The sequence below is a fragment of the Notolabrus celidotus genome, chromosome 20 (assembly GCF_009762535.1).
Source record: "Notolabrus celidotus isolate fNotCel1 chromosome 20, fNotCel1.pri, whole genome shotgun sequence".
Classification (NCBI taxonomy): domain Eukaryota; kingdom Metazoa; phylum Chordata; class Actinopteri; order Labriformes; family Labridae; genus Notolabrus; species Notolabrus celidotus.
Genome location: NC_048291.1, coordinates 2590651 through 2609925, shown reverse-complemented (window position 1 = coordinate 2609925; position 19275 = coordinate 2590651). Strand labels below are relative to the sequence as shown.

General features: G+C 47.1%; 2 protein-coding genes across 2 annotated transcripts; one reads left to right on the top strand and one right to left on the bottom strand.

The window, feature by feature from the left end:
* Positions 1-2417: 2417 nt before the first annotated feature.
* On the bottom strand, positions 2418-9319 carry xpnpep3 (X-prolyl aminopeptidase 3, mitochondrial). The gene is made up of 11 exons (XM_034711237.1): positions 9012-9319; positions 8088-8210; positions 7684-7871; positions 7226-7445; positions 6913-7097; positions 6731-6793; positions 6355-6468; positions 6162-6247; positions 5604-5787; positions 3831-3951; positions 2418-3334 (listed from the first exon to the last, which is right to left on the bottom strand). Exons 1-11 carry the CDS (start codon positions 9070-9072, stop codon positions 3168-3170), a joined length of 1512 nt encoding a protein of 503 aa, XP_034567128.1. The 5' UTR covers positions 9073-9319; the 3' UTR covers positions 2418-3167.
* A 1331-nt stretch (positions 9320-10650) lies between these two features.
* st13 (ST13 Hsp70 interacting protein) lies at positions 10651-18887 on the top strand. Its single transcript, XM_034711695.1, has 13 exons — positions 10651-10785; positions 11223-11355; positions 14063-14111; positions 14221-14311; positions 14913-14986; positions 15127-15193; positions 15273-15357; positions 16491-16601; positions 16714-16816; positions 17032-17148; positions 17523-17562; positions 17781-17869; positions 18309-18887. Exons 2-13 carry the CDS (start codon positions 11246-11248, stop codon positions 18441-18443), a joined length of 1071 nt encoding a protein of 356 aa, XP_034567586.1. The 5' UTR covers positions 10651-10785; positions 11223-11245; the 3' UTR covers positions 18444-18887.
* The last annotated feature ends 388 nt before the right edge of the window (positions 18888-19275 follow it).

Here is a 19275-nt window from a genome sequence, read left to right as displayed (position 1 = left end):
CTAGACTGAGCTCAACTCTAGACTGAGCTTAACTCTAAACTGAGCTCAACTCTAAACTGAGATCAAATCTAGACTGAGCTCAACTTTAGACTGAGCTCAACTCTAAACTGAAGACTGAGATCAAATCTAGACTGAGCTTAACTCTAAACTGAGCTCAACTCTAAACTGAGATCAACTCTAGACTGAGCTCAACTTTAGACTGAGCTCAAATCTAGACTGAGCTCAACTCTAGACTGAGCTCAACTTCGGACTGAGCTCAACTTTAGACTGAGCTCAACTCTAGACTGAGCTCAACTCTAAACTGAGCTCAACTTTAGACTGAGCTCAACTCTAGACTGAGATCAACTCTAGACTGAGATTAAATCTAGACTGAGCTCAAATTTAGATTGAGCTTAACTCTAGACTGAGCTCAACTCTAGACTGAGCTCAACTCTAGACTGAGATCAAATCTAGACTGAGCTCAAATTTAGACTGAGCTCAACTCTAGACTGAGCTCAACTCTAGACTGAGCTCAACTTTAGACTGAGCTCAATTTTAGACTGAGCTTAACTCTAGACTGAGCTCAACTCTAGACTGAGCTCAACTCTAGACTGAGCTCAACTCTAGACTGAGCTCAACTTTAGACTGAGCTCAACTTTAGACTGAGCTCAACTCTAGACTGAGCTCAACTCTAGACTGAGCTCAACTTTAGACTGAGCTCAACTCTAACCTGAGCTCAACTCTAGACTGAGCTTAACTCTAGACTGAGCTCAACTCTAAACTGAGGACTGAGATCAAATCTAGACTGAGCTCAACTCTAGACTGAGCTCAACTCTAGACTGAGCTCAACTTTAGACTGAGCTCAACTTTAGACTGAGCTCAACTTTAGACTGAGCTCAACTCTAGACTGAGCTCAACTTTAGACTGAGCTCAACTTTAGACTGAGCTCAACTTTAGACTGAGCTCAACTCTAGACTGAGCTCAACTCTAAACTGAGCTCAACTTTGGACTGAGCTCAACTCTAGACTGAGCTCAAATCTAGACTGAGCTCAAATTTAGATTGAGCTTAACTCTAGACTGAGCTCAACTCTAGACTGAGCTCAACTTTAGACTGAAGACTGAGATCAAATCTAGACTGAAGACTGAGCTCAACTCTAGACTGAGCTCAACTCTAGACTGAAGACTGAGATCAAATCTAGACTGAGCTCAACTCTAGACTGAAGACTGAGATCAAATCTAGACTGAAGACTGAGCTCAACTCTAGACTGAGCTCAACTCTAGACTGAGCTCAACTCTAGACTGAAGACTGAGATCAAATCTAGACTGAGCTCAACTCTAGACTGAGCTTAGACGGTCTCTGTGTTTTGGTGAAACTGCTCCAGAGTTCAGATCCTGAAACAGTCTTAAAGGATTTTAAAACTTAAAGTCTCTAAATCTCTCCATAAGTCTGTTTTTTTTCCTGAGAGAGTGACGACACTCTGAGTGATGTTTGAACACTTTATTAAATCCTCCCTGTGTAAATAACATGATATTATTTATTATTCTGTACTGTGTGTGTGTTTATGGACGCTTATCATGAACACATTCAGAGATGGCGAACAGAAGAAGAAGAGAAAAGCTGCAGTGGTGGTTCTGGAGCAATTTTACTGGGGGGGCCAGGCTGGGGCCAAGGGTGTTGTCAGAGGGTCACATTCAACCCTGACAGAAGAGACTGAGAAGGGCGAGGACCGGCTGAGAACAACCTGGCAAAACATCAGTGCATCCCTTTATACTAGACATATATACTACTGTGTACTAGATCAACATGCAGACTGACAGCAGCTGATTGGCTGTTTACACTCAACATGAGTCCCTTAGCGCTTTAAGGGACTGGAACCAAGTGCCACACGCATGTGTTCTGCCTGTAACATCGGCACGATACCGAAGCTTTTTTTATTGTATAATATTTGTTTGGTGTGGAGGGGGGGGGGGCACAGGGGGGGTCCAGGTTCAGTTTTACAGGGGCACTGGCCCCTGTTGGCCCCTCCCCAGAACCGCCACTGAAAAGCTGGCTCTAAGACGAGAAAGATACCCGGCATACTACTTTTATTCACGATGTCATTGCCAAGCTTTGAATTTTCTTTTACTAAATATTGATTTCTCTCACCTCACCTCATTTCATGAGAATGTTTGGACATCTGTACCGGTTTTATGTATCCTTTTACTTTCTGAAAAAGGCTTTGTAACTTTGACTAGCTGCAAAACTTGCTTCAGTATTTTTCTGATTAAAAACATTCAAAAAAATAATCTTTAAACTCAGGATGTAAAGTTAAATATGTAATATGTGTTTTACAGTTTGAAGCGACCTCATAACAGCTTCACTCTCTAATATCTGAGTTTGACATTTTGAGTTTATTCCTCCGTGACCTCTGACCTTTTAGTCTGAAACAGGCTTTTACTTTGGAGTCAGGAACCTTTATTAAAACCTCGTCATCACAGATTAAAGTCAAACAGCAGTTTATGGGTTATTGGAGGAGGTGTGATCAAACTCTTCAGAGTGAACAGGATCAAACTTTATTTAAAAGACATCACTTTAATCTGCTCACACACAAAGTCACAAAAACAAGAACACACACTCTCTCTGGCGTTAAAGCGATAACAGCTGTTAGCGACGTTTACCAGGACCTTTATTAAACAGACGAACATGTTAGTTAACTTCAAACACACACACAAACACACACATACACACACACACACACACATGGTGAGTGATGCTCAACATCTGCAGTTTGATGTGAGAGCTTCATAGAGGACAGAGTGTGAGCATGATTTAAACTCTGAGCTCAAACAAACAAACAAACAAACAAAGAACTCTCTAAGTCGATGTGTTTTCCTGAAACATGATGGATGAAGATGAAGGTCTCGGGAGTTGACCTCTGACCCTGCAGGTGGAGGTCTGATGGAGGAGGTTATCGTGGTTACTCTGTCTGTGTCTAAGCTCCACCTGGACCCGCTGCACGTGATCCGGACCGGTCTCTGTGATAACGGTGTACAGAGCAGTGAAGTCTGTCCTCACATCAGGTTCCAGTCTTTGAAGCCTCCTGAGATGGACGCCAGAGTCCCCCGCCGTCCGTTCAACCTCTCGTGTACCTGATGATGTCATCAGCGTGGAGACTCTGGCTCACCTGGGTGTCAGTCTCTCACCTGTCCTATCTCCGGGCACAGGCCTGCTCCACGTCAGCGATGGTCTTTGGTGCTTCGGAGGACAGGACCAGAGGACCTCCTTTGTCCTGGATCACCACGTCGTCCTCGATCCTGATGCCCAGACCGCGGAAACGCTCCGGGACCTGATCGTTGTCCTCGCCGATGTACAACCCTGAGAGAGAGAGAGAGAGAGAGAGAGAGAGAGAGAGAGAGAGAGAGAGAGAGAGAGAGAGAGAGAGAGAGAGAGAGAGAGAGAGAGAGAGAGAGAGAGAGAGAGAGAGAGAGAGAGAGAGAGAGATGAGGGGCGGTGTGATGATGATCCAGCTGCAGACTCTCCGTCAGAGGAGCTCTCACTGGTAGGAGGGAGTCTGACTGGGACTGTGACTCGACTGTAAGATCTCCTGATGCGTCTTTAACTCTCCAACAAGCAGCTCTCTGTGAGACTTTACAAAGTGAACTGAAGCTATTCCTGCGGCTCGCTTCAGATGGTCCAACAGATCCAGATCAGCCTTAAAACCCGCTCTATGAGAGAGTCTGCCTGATGGTGTCAGCGTTACCTTCAGTCTTCTTCTAACCAGTTAAAGCTCTGCACATCGTCTCTAACACGGACCCGGCTGCACACCTTGAGGACTTCTCCTCACCTTCGTGGTTAAAGCTCAGTGCTGTACCTGGCTCGATGGTGATGGCCATCCCGGGCTGCAGAGGCTGAGAGCGAGAGAGCTCCGGAGTGTCGTGGACGTCCATGCCCAGGTAGTGACCGACGTGGTGAGGACAGTACCTCCGAGCAGCCTGAGGAGGAGGAGCAGAGATCAACAGTTAGAGGTGATCCTGAAGAGACGGAGCGGTCCCTGCAGGTCCATCATTCATGAAGTGAGCTTCAGGAGCGACCTGACTGGGCTTTATTTCTCAGACTGTGACGTTCTTCAGACACAGAGACCGACTCTGCAGTGAGAGGTGTCACATCAACACGTGTTCACCCTGCAGCTCCTGAGCCTCACCGCTCTGAGCCAGATGCTCTACGCTCTACACTGGCTCCCCATAATATATAGAATAGAACTTAAAATCCTTCTTTTAACCTACAAAACCCTTAAAAATCAGGAACCCTCGTATCTTAAAGAGCTCATAGTGCCCTATTACCCCTCTAGAACTCTACGCTCCCTACATGCAGGCCTGCTGGTTGTACCTTAAATCTCTAAAAGTAGTATGGGAGGTAGAGCCTTCAGTTATCAGGCCCCTCTCCTTTGGATTAATCTACCAGTCAGGGTCCTGGAGGCAGACACCCTCTCTACTTTTAAGAGTAGGCTTCAAACTATCCTTTGTGATAAAGCTTATAGTTAGAGCTGGATCAGGCTTGGACCAGGTCTTAGTTATGCTGCTATAGGCTTAGACTTGCACACTAGGATCCTATCCCAGCCCCTTCCCCACAAACCCCCATCACTTACTTTAACTCTCCCTGTCCCATTAAAGTTACTAACCATAGACCTTTCTGGAGTCCCTGAGCTCCCTTGTCTCGTAGGTTCCTCTGAGCTGCCGTAGACGTCCTCCTGCTGCGGACGTGCTGGACTCCAGCGGCAACAGCTTCTACTACTCGTCTCATCACTATCACCGCTCCCTCTTACTCTCCTCTATCCCTCTTTCAAGACCCAACTCGGTTGAGGCAGATGTGTGTCTAACATGAGTCTGGTTCTGCTGGAGGTTTCTGCCTGTTAAAGGAAGTTTGTCCTCTCCACTGTAACTAGCTAAATACTGCGAGGTGCAATGCTCATGATGGATTAAGGTGGGGTCAGACTGAGTCTTACCCTGTCTTGGTGTTGGGTCTCTGTTCATAATTTGACATAGAGTGGTGTAGACCTGCTCTGTTTGTAAAAGCGTCTTGAGATAACGTTTGTTGTGATTTGGCGCTATACAGATAAAGATTGATTGATTGATGTCCTCACCTGTCCACTCTAAATCAGAGACCAGGAGACAGACCTGAGCTGCAGGTGTGCAGTAGAGACCAGGTGTGGGGTCTGTGCTAGAGAAACACTCAGAAGGGTCTGTCTGAGTTCTGAAGATGTGCAGACATCATAACTCTGTCTTCATATCTGTGGACCTTAAACTCACAGAGCCACAGTTTGAACTCATCCATTAAAGTTTGTCTTGTTTTTGTTCTGAGCAGAAACTCTGCAGGAGAGGAACTGCTCTGTTACAGTCACATGAGAACATGATGTTTGAGGTTTGGCGAGTGCTTTGCTGAAGAGAGCGTGCCCCCATATAGACTTAAACCATCTCTATCAACATGTTGAACCTCAGAGGGGACATGAAACCATCATCTCACTGAGACTCTGCAGCAGCTCAGACTTCAGGTCTTGAAACGTTTCCTGCAGATCTTCTCTGGAGCCGTCAGTGAATCTTCATAAACGCTCCCCCCTCCCTCAGTGTCTGTTTCCTGATCATATTACCTTCAGCACGTCAGTATCACTGCTGCTGGTCTTGACGATGCCGAGCCGTCTGAGCTGGCGTCCTAACAGAGCCAGCATGGTGCTGTAGATGTGATCCAGACTGACCCCCGGGGAGCACAGAGACAAGCAGGAGCGCTGCACCTCCAGCACGGCTTCATACAGCTCCACCTGAGCCGGGCTGAACCTGACGGGGAGAGAAGCAAAGAGTCAAGTTCCTGTCTGTACATGAGTCAGACCACCAGAGACCAGATCCTGGATCCACCAAATGGCCTCTGAGTGATGGAGTCTTGTGCTCCCTGTACATAGAGTCCAGCCTGACATGTCACCCCCCAGACTCCTGCTCCATCCAGGGCCCTGTCCTTTGAGCAAAGACCAAAGAAGAACCAGAACAACAGTCCTGCCTGATGTCAGAGGAAAGGAAGGATCAGGTCTGAGGATGAGGATCAGGTCTGAGGATGAGGATCAGGTCTGAGGATGAGGATCAGGTCTGAGAGGTCTTAATTTAGAGACAGCGCCACCTCCTGCTGTCACTTCACTACATAAAGTATATAAACTTACTTTCCATTCACGGGCCATGTCCGGGTGATGTCACTGACGTAACCATAGTATTCACAGCCTCCGTCCAGCAGCACCATCTCCCCGTCCTGACGGAGGACAACAAACACTCAGATCAGACTCATCTTAAATGCCGCTCCACCGCGGTCACATGACGCCACTCAGAGTCAGAGTCAGAGTCAGTCAGAGTCCTCACCTTGATGATCTGGTTGTTGTTGATGTAGTGCAGAGTGTTCGCTCGGTTCCCTCCAGCGACCACCGGTGGGTACGCCAGGAAGTTAGCTCCATGGACCCGGTTCTCAAAATCAAACTGATCAGGGAGAGAGAGAGAGAGCGAGAGAGAGAGAGGAGTGACTTACAGACCCTCAGGCTGTATTCAAACCAGGCAGTCTACGTTGAGGACTTCGGCCTCTGTACACGGGGCGCCTCAGGTTTGAACATGTGTATGTGGACTAGTAAACCAAGGAACACGCTGTGAGGACAAACTGCTTCACACAGAGAAAACTAAGTCCTCCTGAAAGCTTCAGAAGTCTTCAGTGACCATGATGAGTGAGACACAGTCTCTGAGTTACCGTAGCAAAGAGCACGGCCTCGTCCACGTCTCCTCGAGAGGAAGCCATCGTCCTCCTGAAGGCCTGGAGGACAGAGTCAGAGTCAGAGTCAGAGTCAGAGCGAGGGAACTGAGCGTCTGCCTTTAAGAGGCGTGCTAACACATGCTAACACATGACCCTGTGATCCTCAGACAGAACCTTACCTGTGCCGTGATGTGACCCGCCGCCTGCATGAGCGCCACCTCTGCAGAGCTCTTCAAGGCCCTCAGGGAGTGGATGAGGGGCCGGACGGAGCGAGGCATCGGCCCCGCCTCCAGGACGGGAGCCACGTGAGTCTGATGGAGTCCAGGGTGGGCGGGCTGAGAGCTGTCGTACCACAACGTGCTGCCTGAGGGGGCAGAGTGCACGGCAACAGTAACTAAGAGGGGCGGGGCTTCACAGTCTGCGGGGTTCACCTGTGACACTGAAAACATCTCTAAGGTCAAAGGTCAGTCCTGAGAGACGGCCTCCACTCACCTCTGAGACTCTTCAGCACCAGACCCAGCTCCTCCGAGCAGTGGACTCTCTCCACGCCGGTCAGAGCGGCCGCCCCGTCCTTCCCTGAGCGCGGCCCGTCCCACAGCTCTCTGCCCGGGTCTCTGCGGGGGGCAAACAGGATGGCCTGGTCCGGCCGTCCTTTCCCGTAAAGGACTAAGGCACTGTCGGGCTCCAGGAAGCCGCTGAGGTAGAGAAAGTCCTGAGGAGACATTCAGCTTCAGGTCAGACACAGAGAGAGGACACAAACCGGGCAGGCCAGACCTTCAGATACTCCACAGATATCTAAGTCCACGCTCCCTCCTGCTGTGAGCCCGTTCAGATCCTCAAATCCTGCTGTGAGCCAGTTCAGATCCTCAGATCCTGCTGTGAGCCCATTCAGATCCTCAGATCCTGCTGCTTTAAGCCTTCAGAGGAACAGGGTGAAAGAGGGAACTCACCTGGTTTTGGTGGAAGTGGTACGGGATGTCGTTGGTCATGTAGCGGGTCGGGTGGGATAGGACGATGACCACATGAGTGCCGGAGGAGGCCGAGGGTCCCAGCCGGTCGGCCTGCGCCTCGATGAGCGAGGCCAGCCGGTGTCTGCGGAGCTCGAACTCTGTCTGGGTCAGACCGGGGGTCACCTCACCTGAGGACAGAGACCTGGTTCACACGGTTTCTGAGACTACAGGATGTTTGTGTCTGTGTGAGGCAGGAAGAGTCTTTGAGGGACATGAATCTGTTCCCTGTGATGTCTCAGTCTCATCAGAGCATGAACCCCCCCCGCCCACAGAGTCCTGCACATGCTCAGTCTGTGCTGACGGGACTGAAGGAAAGACAGGATCAAACCACAGGATGGACTCACCCTGTTTGACGAGGTGTGGGTGGGTGAAGGGGCTGGGCTGACCCAGGTACCGAGGGGGGACCGTCTTTGGTTTCAGACCTCCTGGTTTCACAGAGATGTCTCTGCAGGGACAGCGGACACATCCTGCAGAGAGAGACAGTCTGGAGTCAGAGGACGGGTCCACAGCTCTGAGCTCGGCTCTGAAGCTTGACTCTTTAAAGCTCCTCGTGTAAATGAGTGAACTGCTGCAGGACGTACAGAGGGCGAGCTAACACACACACACACACACACACACACACACACACACACACACACATACACACACAGAGTTCTATTACTTCATGTGAGGACTCTGATGAACACACAGAGTGTTTAAAGACTTCGACGTCTGCAGAGAGACGCTGATATCACGCTGCTCTCTCTTATTCTGATGCTGCTGCAGTTCAGACTGTTATTATGAAGGTCAGGTCCTCAGGTGGAGGGTTAGACTCTGTCCTCTTCTGTTGAATCAGAGAGGACATGATGATCACACAGGTCACATTATAACAGACACCAGTCTTTGTGGATGTAGTGCAGCAGCTGATGTTCTTCCTCTCTCTCTGAGCAGCATGGATCAGATGGATGTTAACACAGAATCAGATTATGTGAAGTTTGATTTGGTTGCAGTTTCATAAAGTCAAAGTGAATCCAGCTGGATGAAGGTGAGTCTGCAGGAGGACGACATGTGGAGCTGTAGTCTTCATCCTCTCTGCAGGACACACTCAGTAAGGACAGGTAAACAGGTGTATGAAGGTAAAGAGTCACAATCTGTGTTATATATAATCTATAATCTGAGTAATATCTGTAATCTGAGGACTAACTGCTCAGAGTTTCATCTGTAGAGGAGGAACAGTAAAGATCATCAGGTGTCTCAGACCGGTTCTTGAGGTCCTCAGACCGGCTCACCTGGACTCCAGCGGCCCCGGGGCAGCAGCCTCACAGCGGACCTGAAGCCTGAAGGTAACATCTCTGCACCTGGATGACACCGAGTCACAGCATGACGTCCTGAGACTCAAGAGGGACCGGGGGGGGGAAAGAGACTCCGACAAAGACCGGGGACCTACAAAGACTCGGTGAGTCCCTCTCTCACCAACATCCAGGTCTTCGTGTTAAAGTCTAGTTTCTGTGAGTTTGACTTTAAGCCTCGTTAGCTCACAGCTCCATGTTTGCTCCCGGATCACTGTGGAGGGGAGGCCCAGCCCTGAGTGCTGTCTGTCAGGCACAGACTCCCACCTATATTTTAAAATTTGGAAGTACATTGTTGTATTCCTCTTTCCTGTGTTGTAAGCTTTTACAAATGGGAGACCAATAAAGTATATATAATATAATGTAATTTAATATAATGTAATTTAATATAATATAATAGGATATAATATAGTATGATATAATATAACGTAATATAATATAATATAATATAATATAATATAATATAATATAATATAATATAATATAATATAATAAGATGTAATATAATATAATATAGTATAATATAGTATAATATAATATAATGTAATTTAATATATATAATATAATATAATATAATATAATATAGTATGATATAATATAACGTAATATAATATATATATATAATATAATAATATAATATAATATAATATATATAATATAATATAATATAATATAATATAATATAATATAATAAAATGTAACATAACATAATATGATATAGTATAATATAAAACAATATAATGCAATATAATATAATGTAATATATATAATATAATATAATATAATAAAATGTAACATAATATAATATAATAAAATGTAACATAACATAACATAATATAATATAATATAATATAATATAATATAATATAATATAATAAAATGTAATATAATATAATATAATATAATATAATATAATATAATATAATATAATATAATATAATATAATAAGATGTAATATAATATAATATAGTATAATATAGTATAATATAATATAATGTAATTTAATATAATATAATATGATATAATATAGTATGATATAATATAACGTAATATAATATATATAATATAATATAATATAATATAATATAATATAATATAATATATATAATATAATATAATATAATATAATATAATATAATAAAATGTAACATAACATAATATGATATAGTATAATATAAAACAATATAATGCAATATAATATAATGTAATATATATAATATAATATAATATAATAAAATGTAACATAATATAATATAATAAAATGTAACATAACATAATATAATATAATATAATATAATATAATATAATATAATATAATAAAATGTAATATAATATAATATAATATAATATAATATAATATAATAAAATGTAATATAATATAATATAATATAATATAATATAATATAATATAATATAATATAATATTATATAATATAATATTATATTATATTATATTATATTATATTATATTATATATTAAAATATTATATGTCTGTTCAGGACTTCCGTATGATTCGCGTCCTGCCTGCCAGCCTGCACTCAGGGCGCAGATATCAGGGGTCCTTCGGGGTTGTCCGTGGCTCGCCTGAATGAAAACCCGGATCGACGCATCTATCCGTGAAGCAGTGTAGTTGAGACATAAATAACAGCAGAACTTCACACTGTGGGTCATTTTCTCGGGCTTCAGGTGTGCTCTCCTGCTCTCTTGGATCAGGTGCGTGTTGTTGTTGTAGCTGAAAGGGGTAGTCGGTGTGTGATTTGTAGTTCTTTGATGTTGGCCTGTGTTGCAGCTAACGACGTGATTATGCGTCAAACAGTCTGCGCGTCATGCTTCACATTTCCAGAACCTTCTGACCTGCTCCTGGTACAGGTCCTCACATCTGGATCAGTAATGATGTGTGTGTGTGCTCGCGGTGTTTATTACAGTAGACTGAGTGTGACATTAGCACGCGCTCATTCAATCCCAGCACGCGGGCACACCTAGCTTCTTCTTCCTGCAGGTGAGTCAGTACCTGTGCAGGTAAACATCTGACTGTGTGTGTGTGTGTGTGTGTGTGTGTGTGTGTGTGTGTGTGTGTGTGTGTGTGTGTGTGTGTGTCTCTGTGTCTGTGTGTCTGTGTGTCTGTGTGTGTCTGTGTGTGTGGCGCGCAGTGTGCTGGTCGTGACGGGGCAGAATGGACCCACGGAAAGTGTCCGAGTTAAAGGGCTTCGTGCAGCTGTGTGAGACCAGTCCTGACATCCTGCACCTGCCGGAGCTGGCCTTCCTCCGCACCTGGCTGCACGGGTGAGTGAGTGAGCGCGTGAGTGAGTGAGTGAGTGAGTGAGTGAGTGCACCTCACCTGCTGCCAGTCCCCGTGCCAGAGAGCAGCTGAGGTGCAGAGACAGGTGTTCATTATGTTTATTAGAGGTTCAGTTTAAATCAAATAAACACAAAGAAGTGATCTGAGTCTGCGCAGAGGAGCTGCCTGCAGCAGAGACTGACAGGATGCTCTGTTAAAGTCTCAGACTTTATTTACATCAGTAGATTCTCCTGCTTTAACTGAGACAGGCTTTGATATGAAGATACTTTAAATAAAGAACAAACTGTCTGCACAGTGAAGAGGAGGAATAAAGACACTCCTGATTCAAACACAGATTCTGAACCTGAGTATTAAATCTCTGATCTGTGATCTCAGGTCAGGTATGAAGCGAAGTGCTGCTCCTCCTCACATCCTGAAGCTCTCAGCTCGTACTCTGTCCTCAGCAAACAGGAACCATGGTGTTGTTGTTTTTTTGCCACTTCTGTTTATTGAGTGAAATTCAATGACATTGTAATTTGCATTGAAGTTTACATTTTTTTAATTTTTCATTTAAATGCAGAAAAGAAAAACACATAATAATGAGACTGGGAAAAAAGACACTCCTAACAGGAGAAACAAGGTGCATACATGTGCGTCATTATAAAAAGTGAAGGTACTTCATTATTACCCAGGGGGGGGGGGGAATTACATTTTTTTCACTCGTCCTATTTTTTGGACATGCTACACATACAGGTTTTTTTGGTATATCCATACAATGTAGAAACATGCAGTGAACAGAGTGAGGATACTGCCATCAACCAGCTCACCCTAAGCAGTTGGGGGTTCGGTGCCTTGCTCAAGGGCACCTCGGCAGTGCCCAGACAAGTGAACCAGCATCTCTCCAGCCACCAGTCCACTTGCCAAACTTCGTCCATACTGGGACTCGAACCGGCGACCCTTCAGTTCCCAAGCCAAGTCCCTATGGACTGAGCTGTAGAGGTCCATAAATACAGAATCACCTGCACATTTACAACACAAATACATGAAGCATGGTGTTTGAGTGAAAGCAAATAATAAGCCGTCACCTCACAGAGCATCAGATAAAGAGTCAGTGTTCATGCTCTAACTCTCTGAACGTGCCGCAGCAGGAGAGTTGAATCTGTTTCAGTCTGATACCAACATTAAAAACATGAGTGACATGAACTCAGAGACTTTAACAGATGAGTTATTGCATCCATCCATCCATCCATCTTCTTCCGCTTATCCGGGTCCGGGTCGCGGGGGCAGCAGTCTCAGCAGGGAAGCCCAGACACTCCTCTCCCCGGCCACTTCCACCAGCTCTTCTGGGAGGATACCGAGGCGCTCCCAGGCCAGCTGAGAGACATAGGCTCGCCAGCGTGTCCTGGGCCTTCCCCGTGGCCTCCTCCCAGTCGGACATGCCCGAAACACCTCCCCAGGGAGACGCCCGGGAGGCGTCCTAACCAGATGCCCGAACCACCTCATCTGGCTCCTCTCGATCCGGAGGAGCAGCGGCTCTACTTTGAGCCTCTCCCGGATGTCTGAGCTCCTGACCCTCTCTCTAAGGCTGAGCCCAGACACCCTGCGGAGAAAGCTCATTTCGGCCGCTTGTATTCGCGATCTCGTTCTTTCGGTCACTACCCACAGCTCGTGACCATAGGTGAGGGTCGGAACGTAGATTGACCGGTAAATTGAGAGCTTTGCCTTCTGGCTCAGCTCTCTCTTCACCACGACAGACCGGTACAGCGCCCGCATCACTGCAGACGCCGCCCTGATCCGTCTGTCAATCTCCCGCTCCCTTTTCCCCTCACTCGTGAACAAGACCCCGAGATACTTAAACTCCTCCGCCTGGGGCAAAGACTCCCCTCCGACCCGGAGAGGGCAGGCCACCCTTTTCCGACTGAGCACCATGGCCTCAGACTTGGAGGTGCTGATCCCCATCCCCGCTGCTTCACACTCAGCTGCAAACCGTCCCAGCGCGAGCTGGAGGTCACCGCTCGATGGAGCCAGTAGGACGACATCATCTGCAAAGAGCAGAGACGGAATCCCAAGGCCACCGAACCGGAAACCCCCCGCCACTTGGCTGCGCCTAGAAATTCTGTCCATAAAAGTTATGAACAGAACCGGTGACAAAGGGCAGCCCTGGCGGAGTCCAACCCCCACCGGGAACGAATTCGACTTACTGCCGGCAAGGCGAACCAGACTCTGGCTCCGACAATACAGAGTTATTGCATTAAAATCTTTAATAAAATAATCTGTTTAAAATTAATAAAATATTCAGATGAATTTTCAGATGAAGTTATTATCAACACAGATAAAGAGAATAATCCTAACCCTGTCATGATGTTTGTGTGTTGTTTATAATAATGTGTGTTTAGTGAAAGTGTATTTTATGATGAAATGTATAGATAGGATTTTATAGATAAATTAAAGCTCCTGTGAGGAACGTTCGGTCTGGGTTTCGGCGCCCCCTGTGGACAAACGGAAACCTCTCACTCTGTGACTCAGTGAGAAGTGTTTGCTGTTTGTTGTCATGAAGACGCCTCAGGATGGATCTGTTTCAGTCTGAGACTCTTCACAGGAGCTTTAATCATGAACACAGGTGTGATTTACCTGCAAACAGAACACCTGAAGAAGAAGAAGGAGGCGGATCTTAATCACCTGCTGAAGTTTAATCCATCCTTTCATTTACAGCATGGGAGCAACAATCCCTCCTCCACCTGAGACCAAGAGCTCATGCCAGGTGAGACATGTATCACAACTTCATTTTAAACTCTTCAGTTATCTGTCTCACCTGTCTCATGTGTTGTACCTGTCTCACCTGTTACCTGTCTCACCTGTCTCACCTGCAGGGCGGCTGTCCTTGTGGTCCTCCTCCTACGCCAGCAGCAGCTCCTGAGCCCAAGCCTCCGGGGCAGTCTGAGAGCGAGGAGAGTGAGATAGGTAACGTACGGCATTGTTGACAAATTTGCGATCAGAAGCCCCGCCCCTTCTAGATTTTGATTGGTCCGTGAGAGAGAGGACGCCGTGTGATTCTAAAGTTGAATAATTTCCGGCGTGAAGAGCAGGGACAGGAAACAGCTGACCCGGAGGACATTTATGTGCTCAGGACGCTGATTTATATTTAATGATCTCCAGAGGACGCTTCAGTTTGAGGTCTGAGTCCTCACAGGGAGAGCAGATCAGTTTGAGGCCTGAGTCCTCACAGGGAGAGAGGATCAGTGTGAGTCTGAATCCTCACAAGGAGAGCAGATCAGTTTGAGGTCTGTATTCTCACAGGGAGAGAGGATCAGTTTGAGGCCTGAGTCCTCACAGGGAGAGAGGATCAGTGTGAGGCCTGAGTCCTCACACGGAGAGAGGATCAGTGTGAGGCCTGAGTCCTCACAGGGAGAAAGGATCAGGTCTACAGATGTTCAGATGTTCTATCTTACAACCTGAGAAAGTTTCTGTGGAGCTCTGTTTGTCAGGGTTTGAAGCTCATGATGGGATTGATTATTTTAATGATTGTTTGTTTGTTTGTTTGTTTGTTTGTTTGTTGTCTCAGAAATCGAGGATGAGGGAGTGATCGAGCCGGACACTGACGACCCTCAGGACATGGGACAGATTGAAAACTTAGAGGTGAACCTTTTGCATTAACCCTTTAATATTACATCACTCTGTAAGGATCTGACCTCTCTGTGTGAGGGGGTTTGAAGAGGGTCCAGGTCTGAGACAGTAAACTGGACTCATTGAACACCTGAGTGCTTCCCTCTCCTCAGGTCACAGATGAGATGATGGATCAGGCCAACGAGAAGAAGATGGAGGCCATAGACGCTCTCGGTGAAGGTAGGAGGACGCTCTGAGCGGACTCAGATTCTGGATTAAGGTCTCTCTCTGTACCTGAGTAATGTTTGGTCTCCTTCAGGTGATCTGCCCAAAGCTCTGGATCTCTTCACTGAAGCCGTCAAGCTGAACCCGTGCTCAGCCATCCTGTACGCCAAGAGAGCCAGGTGAGTCCTCCTCCTCCTCTCAGGTAACTGTGACCCTGCTCCTCTCTCTGTCTCTGTGTGTGACCCTGCTCCTCTCTCTGTCTCTGTGTGTGACCCTGCTCCTCTCTCTGTCTCTGTGTGTGACCCTGCTCCACTCTCTGTCTCTGTGTGTGACCCTGCTCCTCTCTCTGTCTCTGTGTGTGACCCTGCTCCTCTCTCTGTCTCTGTGTGTGACCCTGCTCCTCTCTCCGTCTGTGTGTGTGACCCTGCTCCTCTCTCCGTCTGTGTGTGTGACCCTGCTCCTCTCTCTGTCTCTGTGTGACCCTGCTCCTCTCTCCGTCTGTGTGTGTGACCCTGCTCCTCTCTCTGTCTCTGTGTGTGACCCTGCTCCTCTCTCCGTCTGTCTGTGTGTGAGACCCTGCTCCTCTCTCTGTCTGTCTGTCTGTGTGTGTGACCCTGCTCCTCTCTCTGTCTGTCTGTGTGTGTGACCCTGCTCCTCTCTCTGTCTCTGTGTGTGACCCTGCTCCTCTCTCTGTCTGTCTGTGTGTGTGACCCTGCTCCTCTCTCTGTCTGTCTGTGTGTGAGACCCTGCTCCTCTCTCTGTCTGTCTGTCTGTGTGTGTGACCCTGCTCCTCTCTCTGTCTGTCTGTCTGTGTGTGTGACCCTGCTCCTCTCTCTGTCTGTCTGTGTGTGTGACCCTGCTCCTCTCTCTGTCTGTCTGTCTGTCTGTCTGTCTGTCTGTCTGTCTGTCTGTGTGTGTGACCCTGCTCCTCTCTCTGTCTGTCTGTCTGTCTGTGTGTGAGACCCTGCTCCTCTGTTTGTGTGTGTGACCCTGCTCCTCTCTCTGTCTGTCTGTCTGTCTGTGTGTGTGACCCTGCTCCTCTATGTGTGTGTGTGTGTGTGTGTGTGTGTGTTTGTGTGTGTGACCCTGCTCCTCTCTCTGTCTGTCTGTGTGTGTGACCCTGCTCCTCTCTCTGTCTGTCTGTCTGTCTGTCTGTCTGTGTGTGTGACCCTGCTCCTCTGTGTGTGTGTGTGTAACCCTGCTCCTCTCTGTGTGTGTGTTTGTGTGTGTGACCCTGCTCCTCTTGTGTGTGTGTGTGTGTAACCCTGCTCCTCTCTGTGTGTGTGTGTGACCCTGCTCCTTTCTTTTTCAGTGTCTTCATCAAGATGCAGAAACCAAACGCAGCCATCAGAGACTGTGACAGAGCCATCAGCATCAACCCGGACTCCGCTCAGCCCTACAAGTGGAGAGGGAAGGCCCACAGGTACACACACTACTACACGCACACACACTAATACACACACACACACACGTGCACTGTTCCTCAGCGCTCTTGCAGACTCCTGAGTCTTTCCTCTGGTCTCTGGTCTCCTCAGGATGCTGGGTCACTGGGAGGACTCAGCGAAGGACTTGGCCACAGCCTGTAAACTAGACTACGACGAGGACACCAGCGCCATGCTGAAGGAGGTCCAGCCCAAGGTAGGGTGAGGAGGAGGAGGAGGGGGGGAGGGGGCCTGGACTTAGATTCTGTGTGTGGTTCTGTACAGTCCAGTGTTTCTACCTGACATTAACAGTTCTGAGTCTCAGCTCTGTCTCTGTGTGACCCCGTCCTCCTGCAGAGGAACAGGCACGTCCTGACAGACTGATCTGGACCCTGATGATCCAAACTGTTCATGTCTCCTCTCTGTTCACAGGCGAGTAAGATCTCTGAGCACAGACGCAAATACGAGCGCAAGAGGGAAGAGAAGGAGATCAAGGAGAAGCAGGAGCGGATAAAGAAAGCCCGAGAGGAGCACGCCCGGGCTCAGAGGGTGAGGAGGAGACTGATCCGTCTCTAACTGACACTCAAACATCCTTCACACCTGACCATGACTAAGCCCCGCCCACTTTAGTACCTGTTACTGTACCTGCCAGACTTTCTGAAAACACCCAGGACCAGCTCAGACCCTCATTGTTTAATCCGCTTCAGTTTACTTTAAAGACAGGATCACTCGTCGATCCTCTCACTCTGTGTTTGGTGTCCAGACGGGCTGAGACCTGAAGACGGACTCTGCAGGTCTCGTCCTGGCTGCTCTGATCTGAACACCTTTCCTCAGACTGAAACTAAAACAGCTCAGACTCCATGAAAGACCTCCATCATCACCTGTATACCTTCAAACGTCTCTCTCTTTTTGTCTCCGAGCAGGAGGAGGAAGCCAGACAGCCTGGAGGAGGATTCTTCCCAGGTAGGCAGCAATGCATGATGGGAAGGGAGGGACACCTGACATGTGGTCACAGGGATAACCTTAATGAAGGGATGAGACCCTGAAGCTCTCTTTGATGACTTCATTAGAGTCAGTGTTCAGAGTGATGGCAGCAGCTGCTCCCACTGAGCATGCTCCATCACCTGTAGGTGTAATAACAAGTTCTGCTTCCTGTAAGAATTGCCGTGTTTGTCTCTCAGGTCCTGCTGGGTTCCCCGGAGGAGCTCCTGCTGGTATGCCGGGTCTCGGGGATTTCCTGAAGGATCCTGAGCTGCTCAACGCCATGAAGGTGAGACAGCTTACCCACTGATCCCCACTCTGTGTCCACAGTCACAGACTTTCACTGTAACACACTCAGGTTTGCTGTGTGTGTAGACAGCTCCAGACAAACATACTTTAAGCTCTCTAAAGATCTCTCCTGATAAACATCAGAAGTTAAAGTGAACCTGATCTCTGTCCGGCTCTAGCTGAACGTAGGAAACATTTTCTCTTGAGTTTGTCTAAAACATCAAACTTTAAAAATCTGCCATTATAAATAATCTGTTCACTGTCCTCATGTTTAATTAAAGCTGTTCCCTGCAGCATCACTCTGAGTGTGAGGACACAGGAGGTCAGTTAGATGATGAGCCGCAGAGAGAAACGGCACGGAGCTGCAGAGGAGTGAAACCTCCTCGGTCTCTCCTTCAGGAGACCATCCTGTGACTGACTCTGTTTCATTTTACCTCCAGGACCCTGAGGTGATGGCCGCCTTCCAGGACGTGGCTCAGAACCCGGCCAACATCTCCAAGTACCAGAGCAACCCTAAAATCATGGCTCTGGTCACCAAGCTCAGCGCCAAATTCGGAGCTTCACCTCAACCGTAGAGGGAAGGACCGAAGTGGAGACGCGGCGTCGGGCCGGAGCCACGGCACCGATCAACATCCATCCCTCTGCAGATCTAACGGGAGCGGTGACGGCTTATATTGGTGTGAGGTAGAGGAAGTGGATCACCTTTTCTAATGTGTAAATCAGCTGTTAGCATTTAGCAGTCAGACGCGTCTCGGCCTGGACTCCACCTCTCCTCCGCAGGGGGACATTTCCTAACCTGAACCTGCATCTGGTCCACTGGGAGCTTTTACACCTTTATTACCTGGTTATGGTTTAGCTAACAGTCTCTTTTCCTCCCAGCAGAGCAGAACTCTCTCTCTCTCTCTCTCACATGTTGGTACTTTTGTTAACAAATCAAATATTATTACTGCAAAAAATGTACTGATCTGGACGTTTGATGGAAAACAAGATTCACAATAAAACCTCTGTTACTGCAAAGAGCTCCGACATCTTTCCTTCTCTCTCTTTCATCTTTAAACCTCTGAGCCGTAGAGATCTGTCGTTAGTGAGATTAAAGAAAGTCAAGAGTTCTTACAGAGTTCTTCTAACTATTGATGAATCCACTCAGTCTTTACCTCTCCATCCTGAACTCAGTAAAATAAACTGATGTCAGTGTTTCCTCAAACCCTCCTGCATGAATACTTTAACCCTGTAGAGTCTGAATCAAACGTGGAGGGAGAGAGGTGAGCGTAAAGAAAGGATTCTTCACACCTCCGTCCCTCAGTCGATTCATGAACTGAGTGTCAGTATTTGTTGCTGCAGTCTGATCCGGTCTCAGTGAACACACTGTAGTCTGCTCTGTTTAACACTGAGCTCTGAAGTGAGCAT